We start from the raw sequence: 26480 nt of genomic DNA on the forward strand, positions 1-26480 counted from the left end.
GCTTGGTCTACCACTTTGCTTCAGACTGAGATATCTCAACCACGATGGGATGTATTGCTATGAAATATGAAACGCACATTCATGGCTGTCAGTTCCTCCATATCGGGTATCAATTCTGTATCGCATCCAGCTAAAAACTGTTGAATTAGCGTCACACTATTTGATCCTATCAACTATGAATCCTTACTCTTTAATGACAACAACTTAAACAAAGACAATGGAAAAGTATTATTAGATAACATTTGACACGGTTGACCGCAACATATAACAGACCATAAAACTGGGTAGGACTCTGCTAAACTGGTTTGAATGTTACGTAAAGGACAGGGAATAGTTGGTATCAATGGTAATTACATATCTCAACATAGAGAAATGACATGCAGAGTTCCCCAACATTAACATGCTCTTGCCAAGTTATGTATTATGCAAAACAACCAAATATTTTACCATTAAAAACTAGAGCTGTAAAATGATTACAAATTTTAATCCGATTAATCACAGGGTACTGTGGATAAATCACGATTAATTCTACCATTTGAAATATGCCTGAAAAATTCGAATTTTCTATTGTTGTATGAACTGAAAAGGCAATTGACAGAAGGTGGATATGTACATTTAAAATTAGTCTTTTTATTCATTGAAAATCCAAATCATGGTTTTAATACTGAAAATAAATTAAAATGAAACTAAAATATATGCCTATCAATTCATCAATAAGAGCACACCCATTAATCGTTGGCCAAAAGGGAAATCACTCGCTTGTGACTTGTAGGAGCATATTGCCCTTTTATTAATATGTAGGCCTATTGTAGTAAAGGCAAGAGCTTGATAAAAATATTAAAAAAAACTTGCATGTTCGGATCCATACAAGTTAACAGTCTATTTAACAAGCTATGTAGGCTTAAGATATACAAATGTTAAGATATACAAATGTCTTATTTTATCATTGTGTAAGCGCGACCATGTTCTAGGGGACTGTTCATTTGTGCCGGAAAGCCGACGTTATGTTGATGTCTAATCACACACACCTCTGAAAACTGCAGACGCTTGTTTGAGTCCTCGCGGGCTCTGAACAGATCGGACAATCTTTCTCCTCCTGTTGCTCCCGACATCAACGGGGTGGGATGTACGCGGGGCGGATCATTCTGTGTTAAAAAAAATTAATGCATTAATTCCAGAAATTAATGCGTTAACGCGTTAATTTTGACAGCCCTATTAAAAACATTACCACACACAGGTTTACTGTATATAATAATATCACCATATGACTTTGGTCCTGTATGAGCACATTTTCTTCAATTACATTTTTTTTTAGCCGAATACATTTTTTTGAAACCAAAGAATAATGAATTAAGGTCAGCACTAACCTTAAAGACACCAAACCAGAAGCCAGAAATCTTAGTTTAATGGACTCAACTGCCACATAAAGACAATTACAAAATAAGATCACTGTCAGTTTAGGAATATGTCAAGAATCCACTGATTTATTTCTCAGCAGGATTCAGAAAAAGTCAATCCATCACCCGTTTTCAGATCTTTACACTGGCTACCTGCCAAAATAATCGTAACTAAAAGGGCCACTCACTAGCTTTTTTCTTGGAATCTTAATCTCATTTCACAGTCTACATCAGGGGGTGCTGTTAAATTTGATAATGTTTCAAACTAGGAGCATGTGAGCATGATAATATGCATTTATATAAAACATTGTATTTATTTTCTGTATTTATTTCTGAATTTATCAATATTAAACCTTCATGCTGACCTACTGCTTTTTTTCAATTTCTAATGTCAATAAAATAATTTTGTCCCAAAAACAATTATTCTGGCTCTATTTGTATAATTATAGGCTAGTTATATGGCAGATAATTGGCTATATTTACTCTGTCTTACTCTTCACAATGTGAATTTATATAGAATATTGTATATCCTTATTTACATAGCCCATTTACTTCTGAAGTCATCCATTTAAAACCTACTGCTTTTTTCAAGAAGGTGCTTCTAGCCCTAGCTGATAAATTGGGTGGGTGTTACATGACATAGCCTATAGAATGTTTTATATCCTTTTATATTTATCTATTTCAGAATTTATCCATATTAAACCTACATGCTGAACCACTGATTTGTTTAAGTGGGCAGAGACCGCAGGTTTTAGTAGGGTGGAGAGCGCATGTGGGTGGAGAGCGCATGTCTGGTACAGGCCGCAGCCGGACCTTATTGGTGAACTGTGCAAACTCCATATGCTGATAACTGAGTTAAGATTTATATCATTATAGAGTTTCATAACTTCCTAAAAACCGCAACAACTAAAGAAAACAGTAATAATTATTGTCACATAATGTTATATCAAAAATATCTCACTTAATAAAGTTTTATTCAAATTCTATTTACAGCACTTCCTGTGATAACAAAAATCCTTTGGGAGTGACAATTCACATTACATGAAAAATACATGGAAATATTTTACATTCATATTTATTTAGAACTGCACCACATAAAAATGACTTAAAGGTGCACTATGCAACTTTGGGTGTTTCAGAGAAGTGAACATTTTCCAAGATATATTCTTTTAACTGAATAAACATACTTTACTAACAAGACAATTGGATCACTTGAACACTGAAGTTAGAAAGCTACCTTAACGTTTCTGTTTTCACCATTATTGTTTACAGCAGCAGAGCCCACAGTTTAGTCTACAAACATATTCTAGTCTTACGTTTGGTTCCAGGTGCCTAAAAACAATTTTCATTGGATGATGATAGAATTATTCAATACATAGAATACAAAACATGTAGAGTAAATATGTTTTGTAAACTAACTGCAGACTTTACAGTTGTAAACAAATCCCCCTCCCTTATAACTGCAAAGTGGTCATAATGAAGATACATTTTTTAAATGATTTGCTGGTACATAAACAGACACCTTCATGATGTTCTCAGAAGAAAAACTACAACAAACAACAAAAAATTTATAAAACATGACATGTTCAACAGTGCACTGAGCCGTGGCAAATGAAGAAAAAAACTGCGGCTTGCTTAACAGTCCAAGCAAACTGAATTACGGTAGATGGACACCATCATCTTTGATCAGTAATTCAACCTTAAACCTTGTTCCTATCACCAGTCGCTTTCTTATAATGAGGAGACATTTGCAACCGCTTTAAATCTCCGTCAACAGAGTCCCTTAGAACCAGGATTAAAAAGAGGTTTGAGTAGTTTTTTCCTCCACTTGCTCAAGATCCCTCATCCACTGTCAGCTCCCCTAGCTGCTCCTGCATGGCTTCCAGCTGCTCGCTTTGGTTCTCCTCTTGCTGCTGCTCGTCATCCTCCTCTTCCTCCTGGTTTGTCTGCTTCTCTGATGTTTCACCCTGGGGTTCCTCCTCCGCCTTGGGCTCTTCTCGTCCACTCTCCAGATTCTCTGAGCTTTCAAAACAGCCCGAATCCCTGGGATCCTTGGCGGCCTCCCTAGATCTGTCCTCAAACTCTGGCTCAGACTCTTCATCAGCTACATGGGGCAAAGAGAACCACATTTTAATACATCATTTTAATACATAACTGCTCATTTAAAATCTTTGAGTACATTTTTTTACCTTTACAGAAATAATATAATGAATCCTTTTATCAGCTGAAAATAAGTTAGCTCAGATCGTAGTCATGTGGTTGTCGCTTCAAAACTAGCTGAACAGGTTGGATTGTTTTGGCTTCCTCAGTGTTTTTTGTAGGCAGGTTGACTTCACTGTGAATCCAACTCCATTAAAAGGTAGAAACAAATGTGACTTGTAAAATGCAGTAATGCAAGGATGTTGAGTGTAACATTTTTTTTTTAAATTGAACATTTCAGATCATGTCAGTCTATTTTACATAGTTTGGATTTAAATTAGATTGGCTTTAGGACTGACAAAAAGAGAGAGAAACATGCCCATTTGCTTCTAGTAAACATAGAGTTGTTTTTCCTTGTCAAATTTGGATAATTCATTTAATTGTGTGGAACACAGACAAGCTGAGATGTCAGAATGCCTTTTCGAGCAACTGAGCCTAAGAACTAACAATGGGTGTAATGCTTTGCAACTGAGTGATAAATGTACAATCACAGTTTATTTAGGTAAACAGAAATGTTCCTAATTATGAAATGAAAACCTACAGTCTCTCAGCATTTCCGAGGCATTCAAGATTTTGGAGCGCTGCTCTGAGTCGGTGATGTTCAGCTCGTTCAGGTGAGACTCCTTCAGTCCTGCAAAGTCCTCCAGGCTCTGGAAACCGTGCATTGACAGCAGAGAACTCAGCTCCTTAAACACAAGAATACCAACATATAGATGAATATCCATGACAACAAGTCCTGCTGCAGTGGAACAAATGGTGTTTTCAGAGTGCATCTCACCGTTAGACCCATGACATCCAGCACCTCCTCCAGGGTTTTGGGTTTGGTTTTGCTTCGGCGAGTCTTACTGTTGGTATGTCTCCTCCGGACCGGCGGGCTCTCGTCAGGCAGTAGGTTGACATAGATGAACTTGAAGGAGCCCATTTTGTTGTTGAGCTTCCCGGTCCAGGTTCCCACAGGCGGCTTCTCAATTATGTAGATGATGTCTCCTTTCTGCGAGCGAGAGACGACACATAAAGGTCAGGCTTTGCCATGACTATTGTTACCAGAAAGGAAATACATAAATACAGATGGAAGGAAGAACAAAATAAAGACCTTGACATTTTTTGTTGTTAATGTATCACTATAATGTTGTTAGTCTTTACTTCAATACTCCTCTCAGTTGACTGATGAACACACATCTCTCTCAAAATGAATTGTGACATGGGGAGAAGCACAGCAAAGAACATGAAAGACATTTCAATCTAACATTTGTAATGTGGTTATGGGTTATGTAGTTGAAAGTCTTGGTAATCTGCCTTGAGGGATAATAATCAAAATTACCCCTCTTGTTTCACTGGGTTAAAAAGGGGACTTGGCAAAATAGCACTAGAGGCTGGGGGCCAAATCAAAGGTGGCGAGGAAGATGTCCACAGAGACTCACTTGGAGTTTGAGCGACTCCACGTCGTAGGGGCTTGGAGTGAAGTCAGTATGGACCCGAGCTCGACCACAGAAAGGTCCAGTGTAAGAGATGCCGTTCTCCTCAAGTCTCATGCTGTCCCTCTGGCAGTATCCGCTGTCCAGGCTCTGTCTGTCGCTGCCTGAGGGACACAGACAAGAAGCAGTGTCAGACTCATCCTGAACTTACAGGCAGCATTGTCTGCTTTTACGCCTTTGAGCACGGGCCGCCAATCATTCGTAAAGAGATTGACCAGGATTTGATGGTGGTGAATGTTCTTTGATCTGCTTGACATCCACAGAAGTCAGCTCTTACACACATATCACAGGTTTATAGGGTGACATTGTTTCTAATATAGCAACACCTATTGAATAATCCTGAGCTCCATCAGAACGTTTTTTTTTCTTTTCTTTTCTTTTTGGAAATTCTATATAAGTACACAACCCACTTGAAGGTTTTCCCATAATAACTCAATATTAATTAAATACAACTTAAAGCTCACAAGCCTTTATAAAAGAGAGAGAAATGGAGGACAGAGAAATAGCGCTGCTTTAGTACAAGCGATTATTGAACCCCTAAAACGGCCTGTTGCAATAAGCGCAGGCCTTTGAGGATTAGGTGCTATTTGCAACAAAGCTTATTTGCCAAGGAAGGGGGCAATTTTGCCCTGGGTTTTGAATATCCCATCATTTACATGCTGATGGCACAAATCGTTGTCTGCTCGGCTATCTGAGAGCAGTTTGCGTGCATTTCCCCATTGCGTGTGCTCTGTGGATAGGACACAATTTTTTTCTCTCATTTGCACTGGTTTAGCGTCCGCAAAAGCGGTGCAATCCTTTACTGGATCTGGCCCTTAAACTAATAGGTTTTTCTTTACCTCAGTGTCAACATGTTTTCCACACATTGCAAATAGCTGCATGTGAATGGATAGAGGAGAGGGTTTCACAAATACAAGAACCATGTTGATGGGTTATTCTGAGCCTTACTACTTAAAAATATTATTTGTTTTGTTGCAATAGGAATTTTGTCACTTCTATTATTTGTCTGACTTCTGTGTGTTGGAAAATCATGTTCCATCTTTTGGAACTATGGTTCCCAGAATGCATTGGGGAATATAAAAAGGAAGTCAGAGCCATGGAGTAAAGGGTAAGTTGCGCCTTTGTTTCCCATCAAATAATGCAGAATTAGATTTGAAAATTTCCGGTTTATAGAAAAATCAAATGTGTACAGACACACATCACTGAATTTACTATTACTGTGATACTTATGAAAGATTCAAATCAATTTCTGGAGTTATGAGGTCTTTTTCCACAGTTTCTCTCAGTTGGAACTCACTGCCTGAGAGCTGGCGGGTGATGGGGCTGGGCAGGGTGTCCTCCGACCCTGTGGAACAAACAGACGTCCTCTGTCCTGCACTCAGATCTGGAAGCCAATCAGAGGAGACCGGAGACAGCTCCTCGCCACTCTCACCCTGGAGACACAGAGAACGGCAGTGCATGTCAGATGCCAGGTAAATTCCCCTTTGAGTTAATTTAATTGATAATGATGAAATAATACTGAAGTTTAAGCTCTCCTTAGAAACCTTATTTAAAAACTACAGTCATTTAATATTTAATATGGAGCCCTGAAACTGAGAAATGCAGAAAAAGGTTAATTTTAACCATTTGAGTTATGATATTATTTATTGATGTATTATAGATTAGTTTGTTCCACTAGTCTGATAACTTCATTGGAATAGTTTGTCAGTCTCAGGTTCTATAATTGAAATGCCCCCTGAGGGAAGGCATTTTGCTCAAGGTCAATATGAGCCTGGAATCTGGATTTGAACTTACTTGAGTACTGTTGGTAAGTTTAATCTTTGTGTCATATTGTTATTATGGGTTTTGTGTAACTAAATCGGCCATATTAACGTAGTAAAAAGTACAATCATCCCTCTGACTTGTAGCAGTGTACAAGTTTTAACTAGCAGGAAATACACACATTTGTCCACTAGATGGGGACATGTTCCACCTTTTGTACCACAAGCAGCTCAAGGTGTGTACACGCAACAGCAATGCAATACACACTAATTACAAGGTTTAACATATGTTAATTGTAACTGTTTGATGACTGTGATCTTACTGTGATGTTATTAAGATTACTGTGAGTGTAACTATGAACAAGATTTACCCCCTCCTCAGCCAGAGCCTTCTGCACCATCTTGGATGTTTTGCGGGTCATGGTGCGTGAGATAACGTTGCGCCATGTCTTGCCCAGTTTGCTGCCACTTTTCACTGCTCCCTCTGCTGTTAGCCCCTCCGGCTCCTGAGATGTGAGTAGAAAAAAATAACAACTCTGAAATATTTCAACAATTTGTGGTGTATGGGTGAAGATATTTGAGGAGATAATACTATGTTGTGCAACCCCATTTGAATTAAACAATGTGTCATTTTGAATTAATTTCAAAAATGACAAAACTATGCCACTGACTTTCATCAGCTCTCACTGTGGCAGACTCATAGTAAATTACTCACAGTAAATTATTCAAACCTATACCTTTGTGGTAATGTGGTTTGCATACACTGTTGATACACACACACACACACACACACACACACACACACACACACACACACACACACACACACACACACACACACACACACACACACACACACCAGGTGCAGAGTTTCTGAGAGCGTTACCAACCATAACTCTGTCTGCAGCCAAACACAGTGGGGATGTGGGCTCAGTAATGAAGGCTAATGATGTTTTCAGTAATTTTATGAGGCACTTTATCACAATAAATGTTCTGTGAAGGCATGGAGTTTGACTCCTCTTAATTTGCCAAAGAAAACAAAGAAGAAATGTTCTAAGGTGCTTTTAGATTTAGAGATTTAGTTTGAAACTTTTAAAACATCAAACATCATCCTTACTAGTTTACTACAAACTGGCAGCTAGCGCATCATTTTCTGGTAGTGAATGTCCATTATAGTTAACTGTAGCAGAGATGATGAGAGGAATGTAACAGTTTAGCATAGAAATATAAATCAATTAAATGGATAAAAGGGGCCTAATCTCTCTGGGGGAGGACTGTCAGACTGCTGGTTAAATGCTTGCTGATTCTGCAGCCGTCTGTCTGACAAAGAGGCTCTCTGCTTGACTGGCTCACACACGAGGACATCCTGTCTGCACGCTGCTGTTATCTGGGCTCTGTGCAAAGCTTCTCCTTCTTACTTCCTCTTGTCCCCTGACCCCTGCACATTATGCGCTTTATTTGTCCTCCAACTTCCACTCACTGTACGCAAAATGTTATGGGGAAGTTATTGAAGTTCTGTGAATTTTAATATGCCGACCCGAACCCTCTCTCTTGCAGCAGGAAGCACGAACCGTGAACTCCAGCCGTAACTGATCACAATTTCTGCTTTGTCTGTCGGCACTTTGCTCTCTTGTCATTTAGTGGCTGGAAGAAACTGTCACAGTGAGAGGAATGAGGAACACTATGATACAGAGCCGGCCCAAGCCTTCATGGGGCCCTAAGCGAAATATGATTAGGGGGCCCCTCTCCAATGTTAGCGCTGCTGAAACCATAGATCTTTGTTAAATATCATTCACACACCCAGTGTTTTCCGCTAGCGCCTCCATTGTGCAGCTGTGCGGAAATATTAGACAGCCGAGATTCAGACCCTCCTAGGGGGTTCCGGGGGTATGCCCCCCCGGGAGATTTTTTCAACCTTTTTAAAGTGAAATGCATGAATCTGGTGCATTTTGAGAGGAAAATTAAGAGGCTAAATCTGAGAAATGTTGTGTGAACAAATAATTTGGAGACACTGGGTCAGATGAATTAGAAGCTATTGAAGAAGGACACATGGATTTTCCATAAAAATATTAATATAAAATAAAATATTATGGAGGGTCCTCTGGGTTGGGCTTGTTGCTCTTTTTCTTTTACTGGACATATTTCTCTGTAATATAATGAATGCGTTTAAATGCAGTGAGAGGAACGAAGCAGAAGAACTCTGTTGTCCAGCTACTGTATCTTTTTTTCCACAGACGAGGCTGAAATAGGCTATAGACTATACACAGCGCATGGGCAACTGAGGGCAGCCCCATTTCCAATTGTTTTTAAATAAACTCAATACACACTGTGCATGGATGTGAACGTGACATGATCAGATAATTTCGGATTACCTCCCAGATGAACTGATTACATTTTTAGGCTATCAGTTATCTAGAACAAAACATGTTATTCCTTTTTTTGTATGATAACTCACATTTGCATAATATGATATCAAACACACAAAAAAAAAATATATATATATTATTATTATTTATTTTTTTGAGGGGGCACCCCTGGCGGTCGGGGGCCCTAAGCGACCGCTTAGTTCGCTTATGCCTCGGGCAGGCTCTGCTATGATAAATACATCTTAGAGAACTTGCATGTAGGAACTAGGAAAACAAAGAGTTTGTAAGATATATACTTCTACTTTTCAAAACAGTGACGTTTTGAAAGTCTGATAAGGATGTTTGTGTGTTTTTGTGTGTATGGCTTGAGAGGACCAGTTCAGACTCACATTCTCCTCCAAGGTGAACTCCTTCTCTGACGCAACAGGAGAGGTGGGTTTGTGCTTCATGAAATCCTTGAAGCTGCTGGACCTCTGCAGAGTGAGCTGGAAACACACAGAGGTTTGCGTTCATTTAAAAAACTCATAATGAGATGATGAGCCAAGAGCAGTGTAATCAAACTATTTGAGTCACAGCAAAGGAAATGTTTTCAGCGAACACGTCAATCCGTTGTTGGTGGTTATCAGTGCAAAACTGATGTTGCTGGTCTGGTGGTTGTGCGTGCACACACATTTTTCTTTTCTATTCAAATGTGTGAACAGAGTGAATCTGCAGAGGGACTTATCAGAAGGAACAACTGTCGGTCCTCACAAATGATCAGAGATAAAGTCATGAATCTGTGTCATTGAACGTCTGGGTGTTGCAGATGTTACTGTAGCAAAACTGTAGAAAAACTTCATATATCGTTGTAGTTTAGCAGGAAACACAAAATAAATTATGTGTGTGATGAATCATGAGTCCCTGTTTTAAATAGTTTGTATTCAAAAGTTTAACTTTTAAACTTTATAATGACATGTTAACAGGAAAAGCTAAATATTGACTCATAGCCAGAATAAAGATGAATGTTTCAAAATGTATTAATTTAATTTGAAAAAGAATAGAGATGGGGATACATATGCTTTAAAATTGTTTGGTCTAGGTATTTTTTCATGATCAATTAGCCATCAATTAGTTCCTCGATGAATCATATCATATGGTCAATAAAAATGTCAAAAGTGAACACTGCCTCTCATTTTACGAACCCCAAAGAGGAATTTCTCGTTTTGTTGAAAACCAACACTCCAAAACCTCTTAATGGGTGGGGTATAACTGGGGGATTTTGATCAATGTTGCTTGACAATGACTTAAATGATCAATCAGTTATTAAAATAGTTACTGATTTTTTTGTCAATCAGCTAATCAAGCAATGATTCCTTTCAGCTCGTCTCAAATTCAGACTTATTTCAATCCAAAAAGGCCAAAGTTTTTTGTCTTTCGCATAATTGTCAAACCTCAAGAGTTTCTTCAAGGTCTGGTGGAAATTCTTCGTCTCATTTTCCACATAACCACATGTGCAAAATCTTATCGCAGCTCATCCTTCTCAAAGTCTTTAACCACACGGGCAAACTGCTTGCAGCCAATCATTGCAGACTTTCAGTCAGTGCTGGAGCCTGATGTTGGTCTGTGTCTCTGAGGAAATGAACCACCAGTGTAGTCGAGGGAGTAAATTATCTTTAGTTTGAGGCTCTCACGAATTTCGCCTGTGTCAGTTATCCTCCCTTAGAGAAAACCCACATAGCTGAATCAATCCTATATTATCGCTAATCATTACAGAGCAGTGTCGTAGAACAATGATGTTCTGCAGCCTCGATTATGGCGCTGATGACCATAATACTTTAGGAGACGGTTGACAAGAACAAGGGCAACGAGACGTGTAACGATGAGGCGTGAATTAGACCACAGGAGATCAGATGTTGATGGAAAATAAGGGGCACTGGGGTCGAGCGTGGGAGACTCGCTCTCACGGTGGCAGCTGGAGACGAAAAGCACCAAAAGCCACAGAGCCTGTTGTGACTCAAGCTACATCTCGCAGCAATGATTCATCACCCCGCCAGAATAGACCAACTCTACCCTTCTAAAATAGTACAAAGAAGCCGGAGAGGAGTTAGACAAAATACCTTTAAAAAAATTAAAAGAAATCTGTTTTAAGCAAAAAAGACTGCACAGAACTTTAAGTTTTGGTTGTTTTTGTGTGTGGGTTTGCTCAGCTTCACCACAAAGGTTGCACCAACTTGAGCAGACATCCTGTGTTGCAATGATGTGCACACAAAGACAGCTGTACCTAACATTGTAGAGAAAAAGATCCAAGTGTGTTTCAAGTGTGTGCCAAAAACCTATTCAGGACCAAGGTCTAAAATATTTACATTTAGAAAAGCTCAAATGGAGCACATTAACTGTAATCAAATCAATCAATCAATCAATCACCCTTCCAAAACACACCAATTGCCGAAAACTTTGCTCACCTTCTTCTTCTGCACCGGCTCCTTCTCCTTCTCTGACACATTGGAGGGCTTTCGCCTCAACATCTTCTTCTACAGAGCCGGGATTTCTTCGGACAAAGCCCTGGCGAGCAGCTACAATTGTTGTAATCAGCAAGGGTTTCTGTCACTGCACCGTTGCTGTCAAAGTTGTCAGATACAACAAAAAACATGTAGAGGGAGGTAGCGCTTGCACTCCACTGTAGCCGCACAAGGTGCAGAAGCTGAGAGGAAGTCACGTGGCCACACAGATACAGAAGAGGCAAATGCTTTTTTCGGAGCTCGGTTTGACATGTATCTTTCAGTCCTGTGTGCCAGAGGCTCTGTGGCTTGAAACTGACACTGGTACGATTAAATAATCGACCTCAGAGTACTCATATTTCACATGTTAAGTCATATAAAAGCTCTCCAAAGAGGTTCAACAGTGAGGAGAAGTTGTTTTGAGAGCTATTTCTTGCTCTATTGTCTTCATAGTGTCACAACTGAAGTGAGGAGCATGAATACAACCCACAGTTAACATCTATCTACTCCTGCAGACATCAGTTTTCAAGCAGATTGTTGAAGTGAACTTGCAGCTAGGAAAGATCTCTACCATGCAACACAGACACTTTTGACTTGGGAGCCATATGCCCAATCAGCTTTTAGCTGCAGTTTTGAATGAGCATACATGTGTCAATACACCTAAAGTGTTGAAGTGAAAGAAACATAAAGATGACATACAGTATTTAGAAACTCAGTTACAGCTAGAGCAGCTGTAGCAAAGGCCTGCCGCAGATAAAGGAGGCAATGACAACATGACAAGTTGCCGTGCACACAGTCCAACTCATCCAACATTGGACAGTAACAGTATTCAAAAAGGGGTTTGAGAGACAAAGCCAGCCCAGACACACTGAAGTTCAAGTGAGGTAGTACACCATAAAAAACACAAGACCAAAACAGCTTGAATGAGTCACAGAAATATGCATGCTTTTGACTTAAGACTAAGCCTGCAGGACCAGGGGAACATCAGTAGTAAAAGGAAGTACAATGTAAGTCAAATTTAGCTTGTTATTTTGGTGGGGTAGCAAACCACATGACAGAAGGATGCCCAGTCTTAGTTTCCTGTAACTCGACTGAAGGCTGGCAACAAACTGATCCGTCTGCAGAACTTAAATGGATGAAAAAAATCAGCCACAGTTTAGTGAGAAAAGGCAGTGGTGAGAGAAGTAAAACTAACAAAACTACACAATAAAACTATCCCATTATAAGTAACAGTAATGCATGAACATACAACTGTATATACCTTTAAAGTTTCATTTAACAATGTATAATATTTTATAAACTGATCATATGTTTAAAATGTATTTTAAATGTAACCATTGACTCATATCTAGACTTTTATTCCCATATAAGTGTAATAACCAAATCAGCTTTTTATCATTTTAAAAATATAGCTAGGCTCGGAGGCTACATGTCCCAGCACGCACTAAAAATATTAGTACACATTTTTTATTTTCCAGTAGGATAGATACTGTAACCGTCTTTTCTCAGTGCTCTAGTCTTTTATGCTGCCCTAACTTGGAATACACTTTCTGAATAAATTAAATCAGCCCAAAAGGTTGCTACCTTTATAAACTAAATTGAAGACCGTCATGTTCATCTCTGCTTTTAACTGAGCGATCATACTGATAATGCTTAAACAAGAGACTGTAGTTTATGGCTCCACAACCTAGCAAAATGGCCTCTGCTGTTACAAAGTGATATTAAATTTTTTCTCTATGCATTGTGGCTTTTGTGCTCGCTTTGTTCTTCATTGGTTTTAGATTGTTGTCTCCCTCGTTTATCATCTATTTTTCCTTCTCTTTTAAATGGTTTATGTAAAGCACTTTGAATTGCTTCTGTGTACAAGATGTGCTACATAAACAAGTGTCAAGTACCAGAAAATGTGCCTGAAACAGCACATAAAGGTTCCTATTTTTTTTACCACTAGTAGCGCTGTAGAGCAATACGTAAGCAAGCGGGTCTGTATTATTTGTAATCATATGTGGGATGTTTTGTACATAACACCAATTGTATTTGTCAGTCAATCATTGGTGGCGCTAACGAGCGAAGAAGCGCAGAAACGTTGGCAAAACCAAACAGGATTTCAAAGGTTTGAAAGCATCTGCGTTGCATTGTTTGATCAGATGGGATTCTGCACATTTTACCAGGCACACAATGCATTTCGGTGATTACCACTGACTTATAACATCACTTTTATCAAATAGATTTTTTGCTGATAACTCAAAAGGGCACTTAAATGTACTTCAGTTCATTTTGATCACAGCTGGGAGGACGGTGATCGCCAGAGATGACTGCATGTAAAGATGTTGAAATGTAACAGTAACTACGCAACTCAAATGCAGAGCAGAAGAGACTTTTTTCTACAGAGAACAATGATCTCATACCATTTGTTCCTCTTTTTCAGAACCTCTTTACCACAAACACCAACCGGATATGGAAAAATATGCCTTTTCTGAACGCTGTGAGGAATGAAATGTTTCTTCGTGTGCTTCTAGTGATGCATGTGTTTGAGAGCAGATTGATGATGCAGGGCGGGATGTGAGGGCAGAATATTCACACCTTCAAGAGGCGCTGACAGAACAGTTTCCAGGCAATAGTATATCAACTGTAAGAGGGAAGTCCGCTCTATCTATCTTAAATTAAAGGCACAAATCACTAGTATTCAAGTAAAAAGTAAATCAGATTCATGACTTGAGTCAACATCTTTGTTGCAAAGAGTGTTACTTTAATAAAATAGAAATTATATCAGCTGCATACATCCCATTAAAAACCAAAAATGCAAAAACATCAAAAGATCATTTGAAGACACAGAACATTACCATATCAGATATTCAATAATTTAACAAGTACATTTCCTTCAATTAAAAAAAGGCTAAATTGCAGTGCATCTCTCAACCTTGTGCAGAAGCTCCAAGGAGGTTGCATAGGGGTAACATTACAGAGCAAGTCAGTAATGTTACAGAGCAAGTCAGTGCAAGAGAGATGAAGACAGCTCAGATGATGCTGTGGAGAAAAGAAACAGCCATAGTGATGAGAGTCAGCGAGGACGAACTGATAGACGCAGAGGATCCATGCTCCACAAAGGGCTCTGTATGTCTGAGCATCCAGTCCTTCTCCTCACTTAGTCCCTGTTTGTCCAGCTCAGGACCCAACAGCTTTCGGATAGTCTCATAGTATGTATTCAGCCACTGAATCTGGAGGGAGAACAGATCACTTTCAACAAAGGTGCACCCTGCTGGCATGTTAAGCCACAAATATCATTGAATAACTTTTAAGATAAAATGAATTAACTTTTTTCCAAATCAGAAGTAAACAGAGGCTTGAATATATAGAAATATATAATAATATGTATATGGGAATACAGTATAATACGGGTCTAAAGTCGAATACGATGTATCACAGGGATCAGAACTTGGACCAATACTTGGACCACTTTTGTTGTGGGTTTACGTTCTGCCTCTTGGTCACATATAATAATAAATACAAAATAAATTTTAATTGCTATATTTCTATGATAATAATATGTAAATACTATATAACAAGTGAATTCATACTTAAGCAAAATAACAGAAGTATTATCACTTAAAGGTTTCATTTAATGTACTATTTATTAAATTATCAAAAGTAATTTTTCTGCAGAAAGAAGTCGCACATTACATGTGAACTTACTAAATTGTTAATACTGTTGCATCAATGTGAAAGGAACATTTGCTTTGGTAAGCTAATTTGAACTATTTTAAAATTCAATTAGAGGTAATCCAATGGTTACCAACCTGGGTGTCAGGTCCCTCAAAAGTTCACATGGTACATTTGAGGGATTGTGAGATGATCAACACAAGACAAAAGAAGACTCAAAAACATGTCAAGGGGCCTAAACTAGACAGGGTTCTTTGTGTGGGCAACCAAAGAAGTTGCAAACTACTGGTTTAATCTTTAATGATGCATTTGTATTTTAAATCATATTTTTTTCAGGAAAACCTTAAAAGCAAAAGTCACGTAAATGTGTTGTACTGAAAAATGCAATGCGTAAAGTTTTACAGTAAGTGACATAAAGTGTAAATGCTGGATAAAGTACAAGGACCCCAAATTGTACCAATAAGTACTTGAGTTAATGTAAAAGGATAACGTTTCTTAACTCGAGCCTATTGTGTGTACCGACACTTAATAAACTGGGGCTCATGAAAAAAATTAACACAAATTCTGCCACCTCAGAAACATTTACATTTTACAATGGGCTTTTCTGTACAATAATGCTACATTTCCTCCTTTGGATAAAAAGAAACAGACTTCGGAGGTTGCTTTCACACGTGGTTTTGTTTTTCTCGAATAATGTTTTGATCGTTGAGCTGCAGAGTAGCTTCGACTCGAAGTGTAAAGGGGGATTTTAAGAGGAAACCAGTGCTCGTAAAGCAGGAAAATGAAAGTTATCACCATGGTTATCACACTTTTATAACCCCAAGGGCATTTACAATTTTAAACAGGAAACTGATCATTTCTTTGGGGAAGTAAATTAACTCCTCTTTGTTCCATTTCCAGTAACTGCTCAATATTCTTAACAAGAAGAGGATTATGCAGTCAAACACCATTTCTCACCTGTTCTGAGCTGAGAAGAGATGTGTCAATCAGCTTCCTGTCATACGGGACCAGCGACACAGTTTCAAAGGTCATGTAGTTATGACCATACTAAGGGTAGGGAAAACACATTCACAAAGGAATTACATTACCTTGATGTTGCTTATAAATATTACAAGTTGAGAAATCATCGAAACAATCCGAGATTATCATTAAAGCTTTGCTCAGGTCAAACACTCTGAATCTACCTTTGTGTTAACAGGAACGATCACAGCAACATCTTCAATGCGGATCCCAAAGTCATTTTCCTTGTAATATCCGGGTTCTTAAAGAAAATAATTATAATTTGCATTTGTCTTGCATTTTGACATTTGAGCCAGTGGCATGCACATACTTTCTAAGGGAGAGGGGCAAGAAAATGAAAAAAGGGCACCTCCTATGTAAGAACAACAACAACTCAGCCCCCAGAAATGTGGGTGAATATTGGTTTTGGCTGAATTAGGTCATACCACACACACACACACACACACACACACACACACACACACACACACACACACACACACACACACACACACACACACACACACACACACACACACACACACACACACACACACACACACACACACACACACACACACACACACACACACACACACACACACACAAAACAATCTTAATTTTTGTCCAAAGGTTACCACAGAGGATAAGGAAGCTGCTCAAATGCCCTTTGTATGGCAATATGGCTGGAGGTCCAGGGTTAAATACAGTGGTTTGAATAAAGATTTAAAAAGGGGCACTCAGACAATCCAAAACAAAAGGGCCAGGACCCCCCGTGCATTTCCACTGATTTGAGCTATGAGATACAAAGTTGGTTTCATCTAAATTGATGATGTTGTTTTTATCTGTAGTTGATGTGATGCAGTTTCTCACCTATAGATGTGAACATCCCTGAACTGAAGGGAATGTTGTTGCTCATAAAGCCAACAGGCCCTGAAACATTATTAGAATATTACATTAAAATGCAGATAACATGATAGAAAAAAAACTGAGAAAACAAACATATAATATGTGTTATATCACTTTTACACATCCATTGCAAGCTGTTTCATGTTTAAAGTAAACTTACATTCGTGAACTCCAAAGTAGTTTCCAACACCATGACCGGTACCGTGGCCATAGTTCAGGCCCACCTCCCACAATGCCCTGCGGCCCAGCATCTCCATGTTTACACCTGTTGATAAACAAAAGTCACACATCCTGCTGGATATCACTGTAACTCATCCACTCAAACATTGTCACATGTTGGCACGTGGAGGAACAGTGCTCTCTACTGGTGAAACTAGGAAAAGCTTTAGGGCCGAAACATTTCAAATGTTTTAAATGTGCATACATGTTTTTTTGTTCTCACCTTTTGTCCCTGGGGGAAAGATGGTCCGAGAAATCTCAATGTTTCCCATGAGCACTCGAGTGAAGGCTTCCTGTTAAGTGGGACATGTGGTTATTGACAGGGAAATAAATATTTTAAAAGGATATTTTGAATTATGTGGCATTAAATGATACATGAACTGCATCAAGCAATCTTTTGCAATCTATCGCTTTTATCCAAAGATTCAGATTCAGATCTTTACAATTTTGTCTCTCATTCACCCAGACATTCATACATCGATAGCAGCAGCCTTAGGCTTAAATAATATATAATACTGTCAACAGGAACAGAAGAGGAGGGGCACAGATAAACTCTCCTGATTGACAGATGCGTGGGTGATTAATAATCTCTCTTTGTTTTGACAGAAATATGTAAATATCCCTTCAAACACTCTCATTTTAATATCTTTGTAGTAAAAGTGTTACCTTTTGCATTGCTGTAGGCAAGCCCCAGTGAACTGTTCGAGTGATGTCAGTGGTGCCGTCTCTGTTAGTAGTGAAACACAGGATGACTAATTTCAAATGCGGGCGATGTGATGTGAAACTGATGTGAAACTGTGATCAGAGTGTGTTTTTACTTACAGATACTGGCCCCCGGAGTCCAACAGGTACATCTCATCAACCGTCAACCTACGGCTTGTTTCTGCTGTAGGGCTGCGACACAGAAAACAGGAAATAACCAGAGGCACTGCAGATTTCAGATGTCAGCTGAGAGTTCTTAAACCACACTAGTGTTACATTTGTTCCATACAGTTGCTTACATTTTTAATTATTATAATTTTTTTAACTTATTTCCAATCTTCGAGTTGGCTTTTTAGTATTAAGTATTTTTGGAGGCATGTGTTTGCCTTATTAAGAGGGCGTCCATAAAAGTGCTCACAAAAAAAACAAGAAATATTGAGCTGACTGTCAACAAAACTCACATTTATAAAACTTAATTTGAAAAAAAAGGCTCAGTAATTGTATTAAACGTCACTCAAACAGTAGCAAATACTTTTGTCTTTTAAAAAAAATCATACCAATAGAAAGAGATACAAGAATCTGTTTAAAAAATATGATTTAACAGTAACATTAGAAAAAAACATCTAAAACCACAGTTACAGTCAAAGGAGAGGTATTTGCATAAATGGATGATCTAAATGAAGAAGAAGAGAATGGATATGAGTACATCTTACCTGTAATGGGCAAGTGCAGCATTAGGTCCGCTTGCAGAGATGGTGTCAAAGCTTGGGCCTCTGCTGTCCTTCTGTTTGCTGCAATGACGTTTTTACATTAGCTGTGAAAGCTTATTATGAACAGAGTGTAATCATAATTCCTCTAGTTTCTTTTTTAAACGAATGTGTAAAAACCTAAGTGTCCATTTTTGCGTTGCTGTATAATATATTTTCAAGGGCTCGACAGCACTCATATTCTGTTATTTCTGGAATCTCAGTTCTCCCCAATCTCGCACATTTCCTGGTGCACTCACCTGCGACACATATTGACGTAAGCTGCAGCAGTCAGCTCAGTTTCTTTCCCTTGTGGCACTGCCTTTTCCAGCCACATTAGCAGCTGGACGACCGCGACTGCATCCCTAACCTACACAGAAGCACAACGCCACACAGCCTCAGAATCAATCACAGCAACACATCAACATACACACAGACAATTTACACAACATGTTTGTGGGGCTGTTTGGACATCTAATGGCAGGGTAACAGATGTACCACGGTGTGTGTTCACTGAAGTGTTCAAGCTCTCACTGAAAGTGATTCATTAATGTATTTGCAAACATTCTCACAGTAAAGATTGAATTCCTGGAATAATAATGGTCTCAAATCGGGCTTACAAATCCAGATTCATAAATACAAACCCAAGGGTTTCACTTGTGAGTTTTTATATCCTTTTGTGCCTTTTATATCGTGTGTGCATGTGTATATAACCAGAGTGTGTTTGTGTGCAGGTGACATACGTGGGCATCCCTCAAGATTCGCTGTTCGGTCTCATCTTTCACCGCTTTAGTCGTCAGCACAGGAGAGTAGGCGCTTGTCATTAGTTTTTCCTATAGAACATGATGTAAACAAAAGACAAATCAAAACAATAATAATTAATTAAAATACATATATACTTTATAGTTCATTTATGGGTTAAAGATGACTCATCGAAAATATTTTCACAGGAAGTGGAAAAGAGAGGCATTAATTGATTATTTTGACATATTATTTTATGTAACAAGAGATAAAGAAAAATGAACACAAGACAGAACATTAAATATGTACTTTCCATTTAATTTAGTCTTTAGCTGAAACACTTTGTAGAGCTGAGGGGAACTGTCAGGTGATAAATTCTTCACCACAAGCACCTTCTTTCACATCTCATATAGACATTTGATCCATTGTATATAATAATTGATTGATTAGTGCTGTTTTACATAAGAACTGGTTTTTTGTCCACAACACCACTACAGCTGCCTTCATGATACCATGCAGCAAAAACACAGTGCATTTCTTTTAATATAAAAAACAACATCAAATAACATGAAATTATGCAGTACAGTAAATGTAATGAAATCAATAAATCTGCATACCTCTGGCGTAATTATCTCATAAAGTGCGTAGTTTGTGTACTCTGTGCCAATCCACACTTTAACCTTTGGCTGGGCCACATAGATCTTCAGATGATCCAGCACAGTGTCGTAGCTTTTTAGCTGCACACAGAGGGACCCGCTACAGGAGGTGTTCAGGTAGGCCTTCAACTCCGCTGTCACTCTGTCCGTGTGGAGAAAGAGCCTGGGACAGCACAAGACAAGATTAATAAACGACATGGTTAATGTTCATTTTTTGACAGATAAGACGATATTCACACATAATCCCCTAAAAATGTACTTACCAGATCTGATCCATAGTAAGCAGTGTGTAGGAGTAGAAGAAAGGATTGAATGGGATGTCGTTGCCACGCAGATTAAACAGCCCTAGAAATAGAAAAACATACACCACCCCATTCATTCACATCATCTTCTTCCTCCATCCAGACAGGCTGTTTACTGTCTGATGTACGTGACTTTATCTGTGTGCAAGTCATTGAAAACAGACGCGCTAATTCTGAAATCAGAAGTCAGGAAAGGTCTGAAGCCCAGCGGTCCTCCTGTGGAGGCTACAAGAGAGATATTTCCAAATAAACATTGCCCATTTGCAAAGTGCTGAACTGAACGTCCAAGCTGCATACAGTAAATCAAATCAGTCAAAAAAAAACAGTAGTAATTCTGCACATCTACCTTTGTAATCTCTTTTTAGCTTTTATCAATTTAATTCTGTCTCTGTGGTCAATAGCTGAATGTTTGTCTAGATTCAACTATGAACCACAATTATTAAATTCACATTTAGAGTAGCTGTAAAGCCATTTATGCAAGTGTTCAGCGAATTCAGCAGCATTTTTTTGAAATCAGCAAAATGGTTTATGGAAACATGTTTGATCAGCTTCATTCACCAAGGTGTGAGTTACTTACAGGCTGTTTCATCCAGGGCAGACAGCATGAGAGCTGTTGGTTTATATGGATTTTCCTTCATCTGATTCCGTATGTGCTCCACTTTCACCTGCCATGACCTTTCTGCAAGTACACACAATTTACTTTTTATATGCTTCCACAAGACCATTAACACTTGATGCTCATTTTTTTAGAGTTTGACTTTTATGTTGTATTTCTTCATAATTCTTATAAAACCTGCATTTTTATTTCTGCCGTCAGGGGACAGTGCAAACGATCTGAAACCACAACACCGATATTTAAGTTGCTAAGCAAGCAGTTGCCTATTTACGCACCCAGTAGACACTTTCGTTCATTTGGAGTTGTGTTTATCTCCGTCTGATGAAATCAAGTCTAACTGATATATGTAAATGTTTCTAGCTTTACATCCAAAACAAAAGATTGGATGTGATTTTTGTTTCACCTTTTAACTCCACCAAGTTCTCAGGGGAGATATTTGGCCATCAAGAGGTGCACTATGTTCACCAGCTGCAAACTGTGTCTGTTTTGGTGCTGAGGGCTTATTACAGGATTTTTGCTGAAATTGCAGCCTGCTGTAGCTGGAAACAGGGTTGACAAGAGCGGTGCAAGTGAAGCACCAAAGTAACTTCTAAATAATGAGCTGAAAAAAACTGAATTGCTCATTGGCGCGAAGGGAAAACTGCATAGTCAGATGATACAGAGCAACACTTTTTCACATTACACATTCTCAATTGACCCATTGTTTATTTAGAAATATTGACTGGTGCCGCTTTAGTGCCCTCCTTAACTAACTAAGTGCAGCAGGGCTTTTTCAGTAACTTGGTGGTTTTCTTAAAGGAATACTTCACCCATACAGAACTGGTGTTCTATCATTATAAAATCGCAATTATAATATAATGAAAGAGGTTTTTCTTCCCTCAGTCTTTCCTCAGTCTTCCCTTGGCCCAGCTGATACATTTTTACTAGTGTGATGTCACACTAGTTAAATGTAGGGTTAGACAATGAGACCATAAAACACTCATTCTGCCTTTTCTCAGGCTGGGATGAACCGGTTTAATTTTTTTTTGCACATTTATACTATATGATCTCAGAGTTCAATACACCTTCATATTCCTACCGGTGAAGCAGGTATTTAAGCTTAAAACTGCTTGTGGGATGCTGTCTTACTTCATGTAGTCAAATAGACACACATACAGTAGACCATTAAGTTTATGATGCTCTCCATTTGTTCCATTTGTCCATACTCCGACCACAAAGACTAATAACGCTCATGTGTGTCCAGACAACTTCCTTTTCTAGAGGCTTTTCCATTGTCAAATTAAGCACTTCATCTGGCTGCCAGTCATAAAAACATGAACAGGCTGTTTATGGCTGTGCTTTTGGTGCCTCTTATCACTGTCTGTTTACAGGAAATTATCAGCACATTGATAAAGGGCACCACACAGGCAGGCCAGCAGACTACAGTGTGTGTGTGTGTGTGTGTGTGTGTGTGTGTGTGTGTGTGTGTGTGTGTGTGTGTGTGTGTGTGTGTGTGTGTGTGTGTGTGTGTTGTGCAGTCCATGCAAAGAGACCCACTTATGACTCTGTCTGGCAGGCGAGTGAGGCTGTCATTCAGGACAGACGGTCTGTCCTTCCACACTTGGTCGACCAGGTTATCAGGCATGGACTTGAGGATGCGATTGCTCGAGTCCAGATTCATGTTGTAATTCTCCTGCTTTACTAATGGGGGAAATTGCAGATGATTACACACAGGGAAGCGAATCAATCTCGAGTAAACCATCTGCGTGGCGTCTGAAGGCTCCATCAATACTTTTTCATCTACTTGGGTGAGTGCTTTTATTGACGTTGACTTGGACCGACAGGAAGGATGGAGGGCAGAGACTTACGGATAGAGAAGAGGAACGGATCAAAGCCGATCCTGCCGCCTGGGGGAACCTCAGCGATAAGCCACTCAGCTATGCTGCGGACAGATCCTGGGGAACACCACACATAACAAGTTATTATTGACTTCAGTGGATTTGACTGGATTAATCCAGTTGGCCTATGTGCGGAGAATATTGTGGTTCCGAAATAATTCCATAAAATGTGTATGAAATTTCATGTGTAATAAGTCCCATTTGCACAAATTGCTTTCCAACAAAATCTGGATAGAAAGATTAAACAATGTGTCAGTTCCAAAAAACTAAAGTAAAAACTGACTACACATTTTGGTTTCTTTCGATGTTCTTATTTGTTTCAGAAAACCTAAATACTTCTTGACCAAAACAGACAACAAAACATGTTAAGGCTTAAGTTGCGTGAGTGCTGTCAATGTCACAAAACTTTTTTATTTTCAAAATCATTTTCTGAAAACAGCTGGGCACTTTTTTTCCCACAAAACAAGGAATCACAATATAGTCACTACACTACCATCTTTTTCCAGCTCCCAGTTGCAGTCCATCTGTCTTATAGCTTGAATCCAGTAGCGGCTGTCTGTCCACAGGGTGGCCTTGGTCTGAGTAACTATGGCGGTGCCTGGAGAGATGCAGGACAGCAGCTGCGTTATGGACAGCAGTGACAGTGAATTATAAACAGCTATAAATGTCAGAGTTGACTTCGAAAAAAATGCGTGAGTTGCCAGCTAATCTTGAAAAATGTTGTCGTGTCGGGCAGATAGCAACGAGGAGATATGTGTGGTGGATATATAATCAGTGTCTTACATTATCATTCCACTGTTGTGCCTCCGCATGAAACAATTAAGGAGCAACAGCTGAGTGGATTCCTGAATCTAAATTTTGGGTGTCTGATTCTTGGAGGTCAAAGATAATGTGGCTTTTTTTCTTTATGGGTTTTTGGCAAAGGTTTGGCTTGGTGTAAAAAAGCACTTCACTAAATGTCACCCATCTTCTTTTCTTTTCATCTATGCCACAGCTGAGTATAGAAATATGCATGATCATAAATTATGTTCACCATTACCGTGAAAAAACTGATTTCACGAGTTAATGGTCAAGTTGCACTGCCAAGGAGAACGCCCATGATTAATACGAGGGAAGACACGATGCAGTGAGGGGAAAGGGGATGAAACTAAATGATTACGGAGGAGAAGGCTGTGTTGGTGTGGCGAGGATGTTGGATGAAAGTGGAGGAACTGCATGGCCGCTGCACTCAGACATGGGGAGTTGAGTCAGTGAGGAGGAGGAAGAGGAGGAGGAGGAGGAGGAGGAGGAGGAGGAGGAGGAGGAGGAGGAGGAGGAGGAGGAGGAGAGGGATGAAGAAAAAAGAAAGGGAGGCAAAAAAAAAGGATTGTACCTGCGGAGCCTGTAAAGCCGGTCATGAAGGCCATCCTGGCATCACGTGGTGCAATATACTCACTCTGATAGAGAGAGAGAGAGAGAGAGAGAGAGAGAGAGAGAGAGACACACACACAGAGAGTAGGTTAACACAGGTGCACACACAAACAAGGTTTGAACCCAGATCACATGAATTAATTATGATGGACAGCAGATGTACCAGATGAGCGTCTGTGCCAGGGATAATGTAGGCAGAGATATTCAGGGGAAGCATTCGCTCTCGTAACTCCTGCAGCCGAAGAGTGGTATTCACTGCTGTGCTGGGGAGGTACTGTAAAACACACACACAAGCACGCACGCATGCACGCACACACACACACGCGCACACACACACACACACACACACACACACACACACACACACACACACACACACACACACACAAGACGGAGAGTGTGAAAAGTCTCCAGCTTTAATTGAAACCTGAAGAACTGCTGATTCATCCCTTTCCTTATCTCCCACTGTAATCATTAACGGTAGAACATGTGCAGTAATTATTAACTTTAAAGGATTCATGCAACACATTACGGGTAGGAAAATACTGTGATCTCACCGGTGGGGACACGGAGCAGTTCCTTTCAGATCGCTCGTATGCAGCAGCACCAAATGAGTTTCCTGAAATCAGAAGCATACGGTGACAAGAGACCTTGGAGAAGGTTGTGACTGAGCTGAGCTATGCAAGCACATTTTTAGCTCAGCATCAAGGGGCTGCTCTTTTTTCTTTTGGCAATTCATCGGGCTGAATATTTTCAGGCACAGTGACAGTCGGAGCAATTCAGAGTAATTCAATCAATGAAGATAAGTAAGAAAACTTCCATGTTAGGAAACAATTTGTTAAACATCAAAAAAGAGTATGAGACATAGCTTTATTTTCCTTCTCAATCTAATGCTAAGCAAAGAAATCCTGATAAAAACCAAGATGAACAGAGTTAGCAGATTGAAATGTTTTAGGCTTACTTTTCCAAAAAAGTGTTTTTACACAGTCTCATTCCATCTATCTATGTGATGTGTTTTTACATTGTCCACCGCTTCCCTTCACAGCTTCTGTCATCATAGAACACAGACATACCGAATATCACAGTTGATCAATGAAAGTCTTCCCACGGAGAGCAGAGACCTGTCACTCACATCACACTGATAAGTGAGGATAAAGAGGAACTTTTTATTTTTTTTACCTGTTAGTGCTGCCAGGGACAGGGCCAACAACCAGGCACAGGAAGGCATCTTGGCACCACGAGCCCGTCACAAACAGATTCACACACAGTGCAGGTGCTCCGATGTGTACTGTATGCAGCGTATGTGAGAAAGTGCGTGTGGGTGTCCTTTCCCTCTCTCTTTCTCTCTCTCTCTCTTTCCCTGTCCCTCTATCTCTCTCCTCCTCCTCCGCCACCACTTCCTATCTCCTCTCTCTGGGGATCTTTGAAGGGAATGTGTGGGGGCTTTTGGGGTGTATCTTGGCTCTTAGGAATATATCTTTGCTTCTTGACCTACAACAATTTGCCAAGCCACAATTACTATCCACATGTTTATTTCCTCCAGGCTTCTCATTGTTTTTCACTTTCCCATGATGCAACTCAGACCCTGAGGAATCCCCGAGATTTTTTGATCAAATAAATCCCACGTCCTCACTGCTTAAATCCAAGTTGCTTGAACTAATAAGACATGACATGCAAACGCTGCATTGGCTGTGTGTGACAGGAAAGTGAGTATTTGTTAGTACATACTGTATGTGTAGATGTTCATGTTTTTGTGAATTTTCATGTAACACATATCTGCCTGCAGATCGAAAGATTATAGGCAAAGCCATGTAATCTGGCAGACTTCCATAGAAAGCGTATTTGCTTACAGTATTTTTAAATCCTTGTATTAAAGCCAAATGTAAAATGCCACTTAGCTAAAAGGAGAAAGGAAACGAGGAAGGGGGAGGAGGAGGGGGATAACATTATTATAGCAGGACTATATCAGTCT

General features: G+C 39.4%; 2 protein-coding genes across 2 annotated transcripts; both read right to left on the reverse strand.

Annotated features, from left to right (window-relative positions):
- Nucleotides 1–2393: 2393 nt before the first annotated feature.
- sash3 (SAM and SH3 domain containing 3) lies at nt 2394–11804 on the reverse strand. Its single transcript, XM_080035956.1, has 8 exons — nt 11639–11804; nt 9587–9682; nt 7203–7337; nt 6369–6504; nt 5018–5175; nt 4375–4587; nt 4138–4282; nt 2394–3501 (listed from the first exon to the last, which is right to left on the reverse strand). The coding sequence occupies exons 1-8, from the start codon at nt 11699–11701 to the stop codon at nt 3230–3232; spliced, it is 1218 nt and encodes a 405-aa protein (XP_079892082.1). The 5' UTR covers nt 11702–11804; the 3' UTR covers nt 2394–3229.
- A 2601-nt stretch (nt 11805–14405) lies between these two features.
- xpnpep2 (X-prolyl aminopeptidase (aminopeptidase P) 2, membrane-bound) lies at nt 14406–25807 on the reverse strand. Its single transcript, XM_080035950.1, has 21 exons — nt 25688–25807; nt 25066–25127; nt 24672–24782; nt 24471–24534; nt 23592–23696; nt 23069–23155; nt 22758–22901; nt 21183–21284; nt 20567–20648; nt 20265–20466; nt 19650–19739; nt 19167–19276; nt 18874–18951; nt 18281–18352; nt 18125–18185; nt 17682–17751; nt 17400–17504; nt 17204–17263; nt 16516–16592; nt 16289–16378; nt 14406–14889 (listed from the first exon to the last, which is right to left on the reverse strand). The coding sequence occupies exons 1-21, from the start codon at nt 25734–25736 to the stop codon at nt 14689–14691; spliced, it is 2022 nt and encodes a 673-aa protein (XP_079892076.1). The 5' UTR covers nt 25737–25807; the 3' UTR covers nt 14406–14688.
- Between the last annotated feature and the right edge of the window lie 673 nt (nt 25808–26480).

Source organism: Ammodytes marinus (assembly GCF_949987685.1).
Source record: "Ammodytes marinus genome assembly, chromosome: 10".
Lineage (NCBI taxonomy): Eukaryota > Metazoa > Chordata > Actinopteri > Uranoscopiformes > Ammodytidae > Ammodytes > Ammodytes marinus.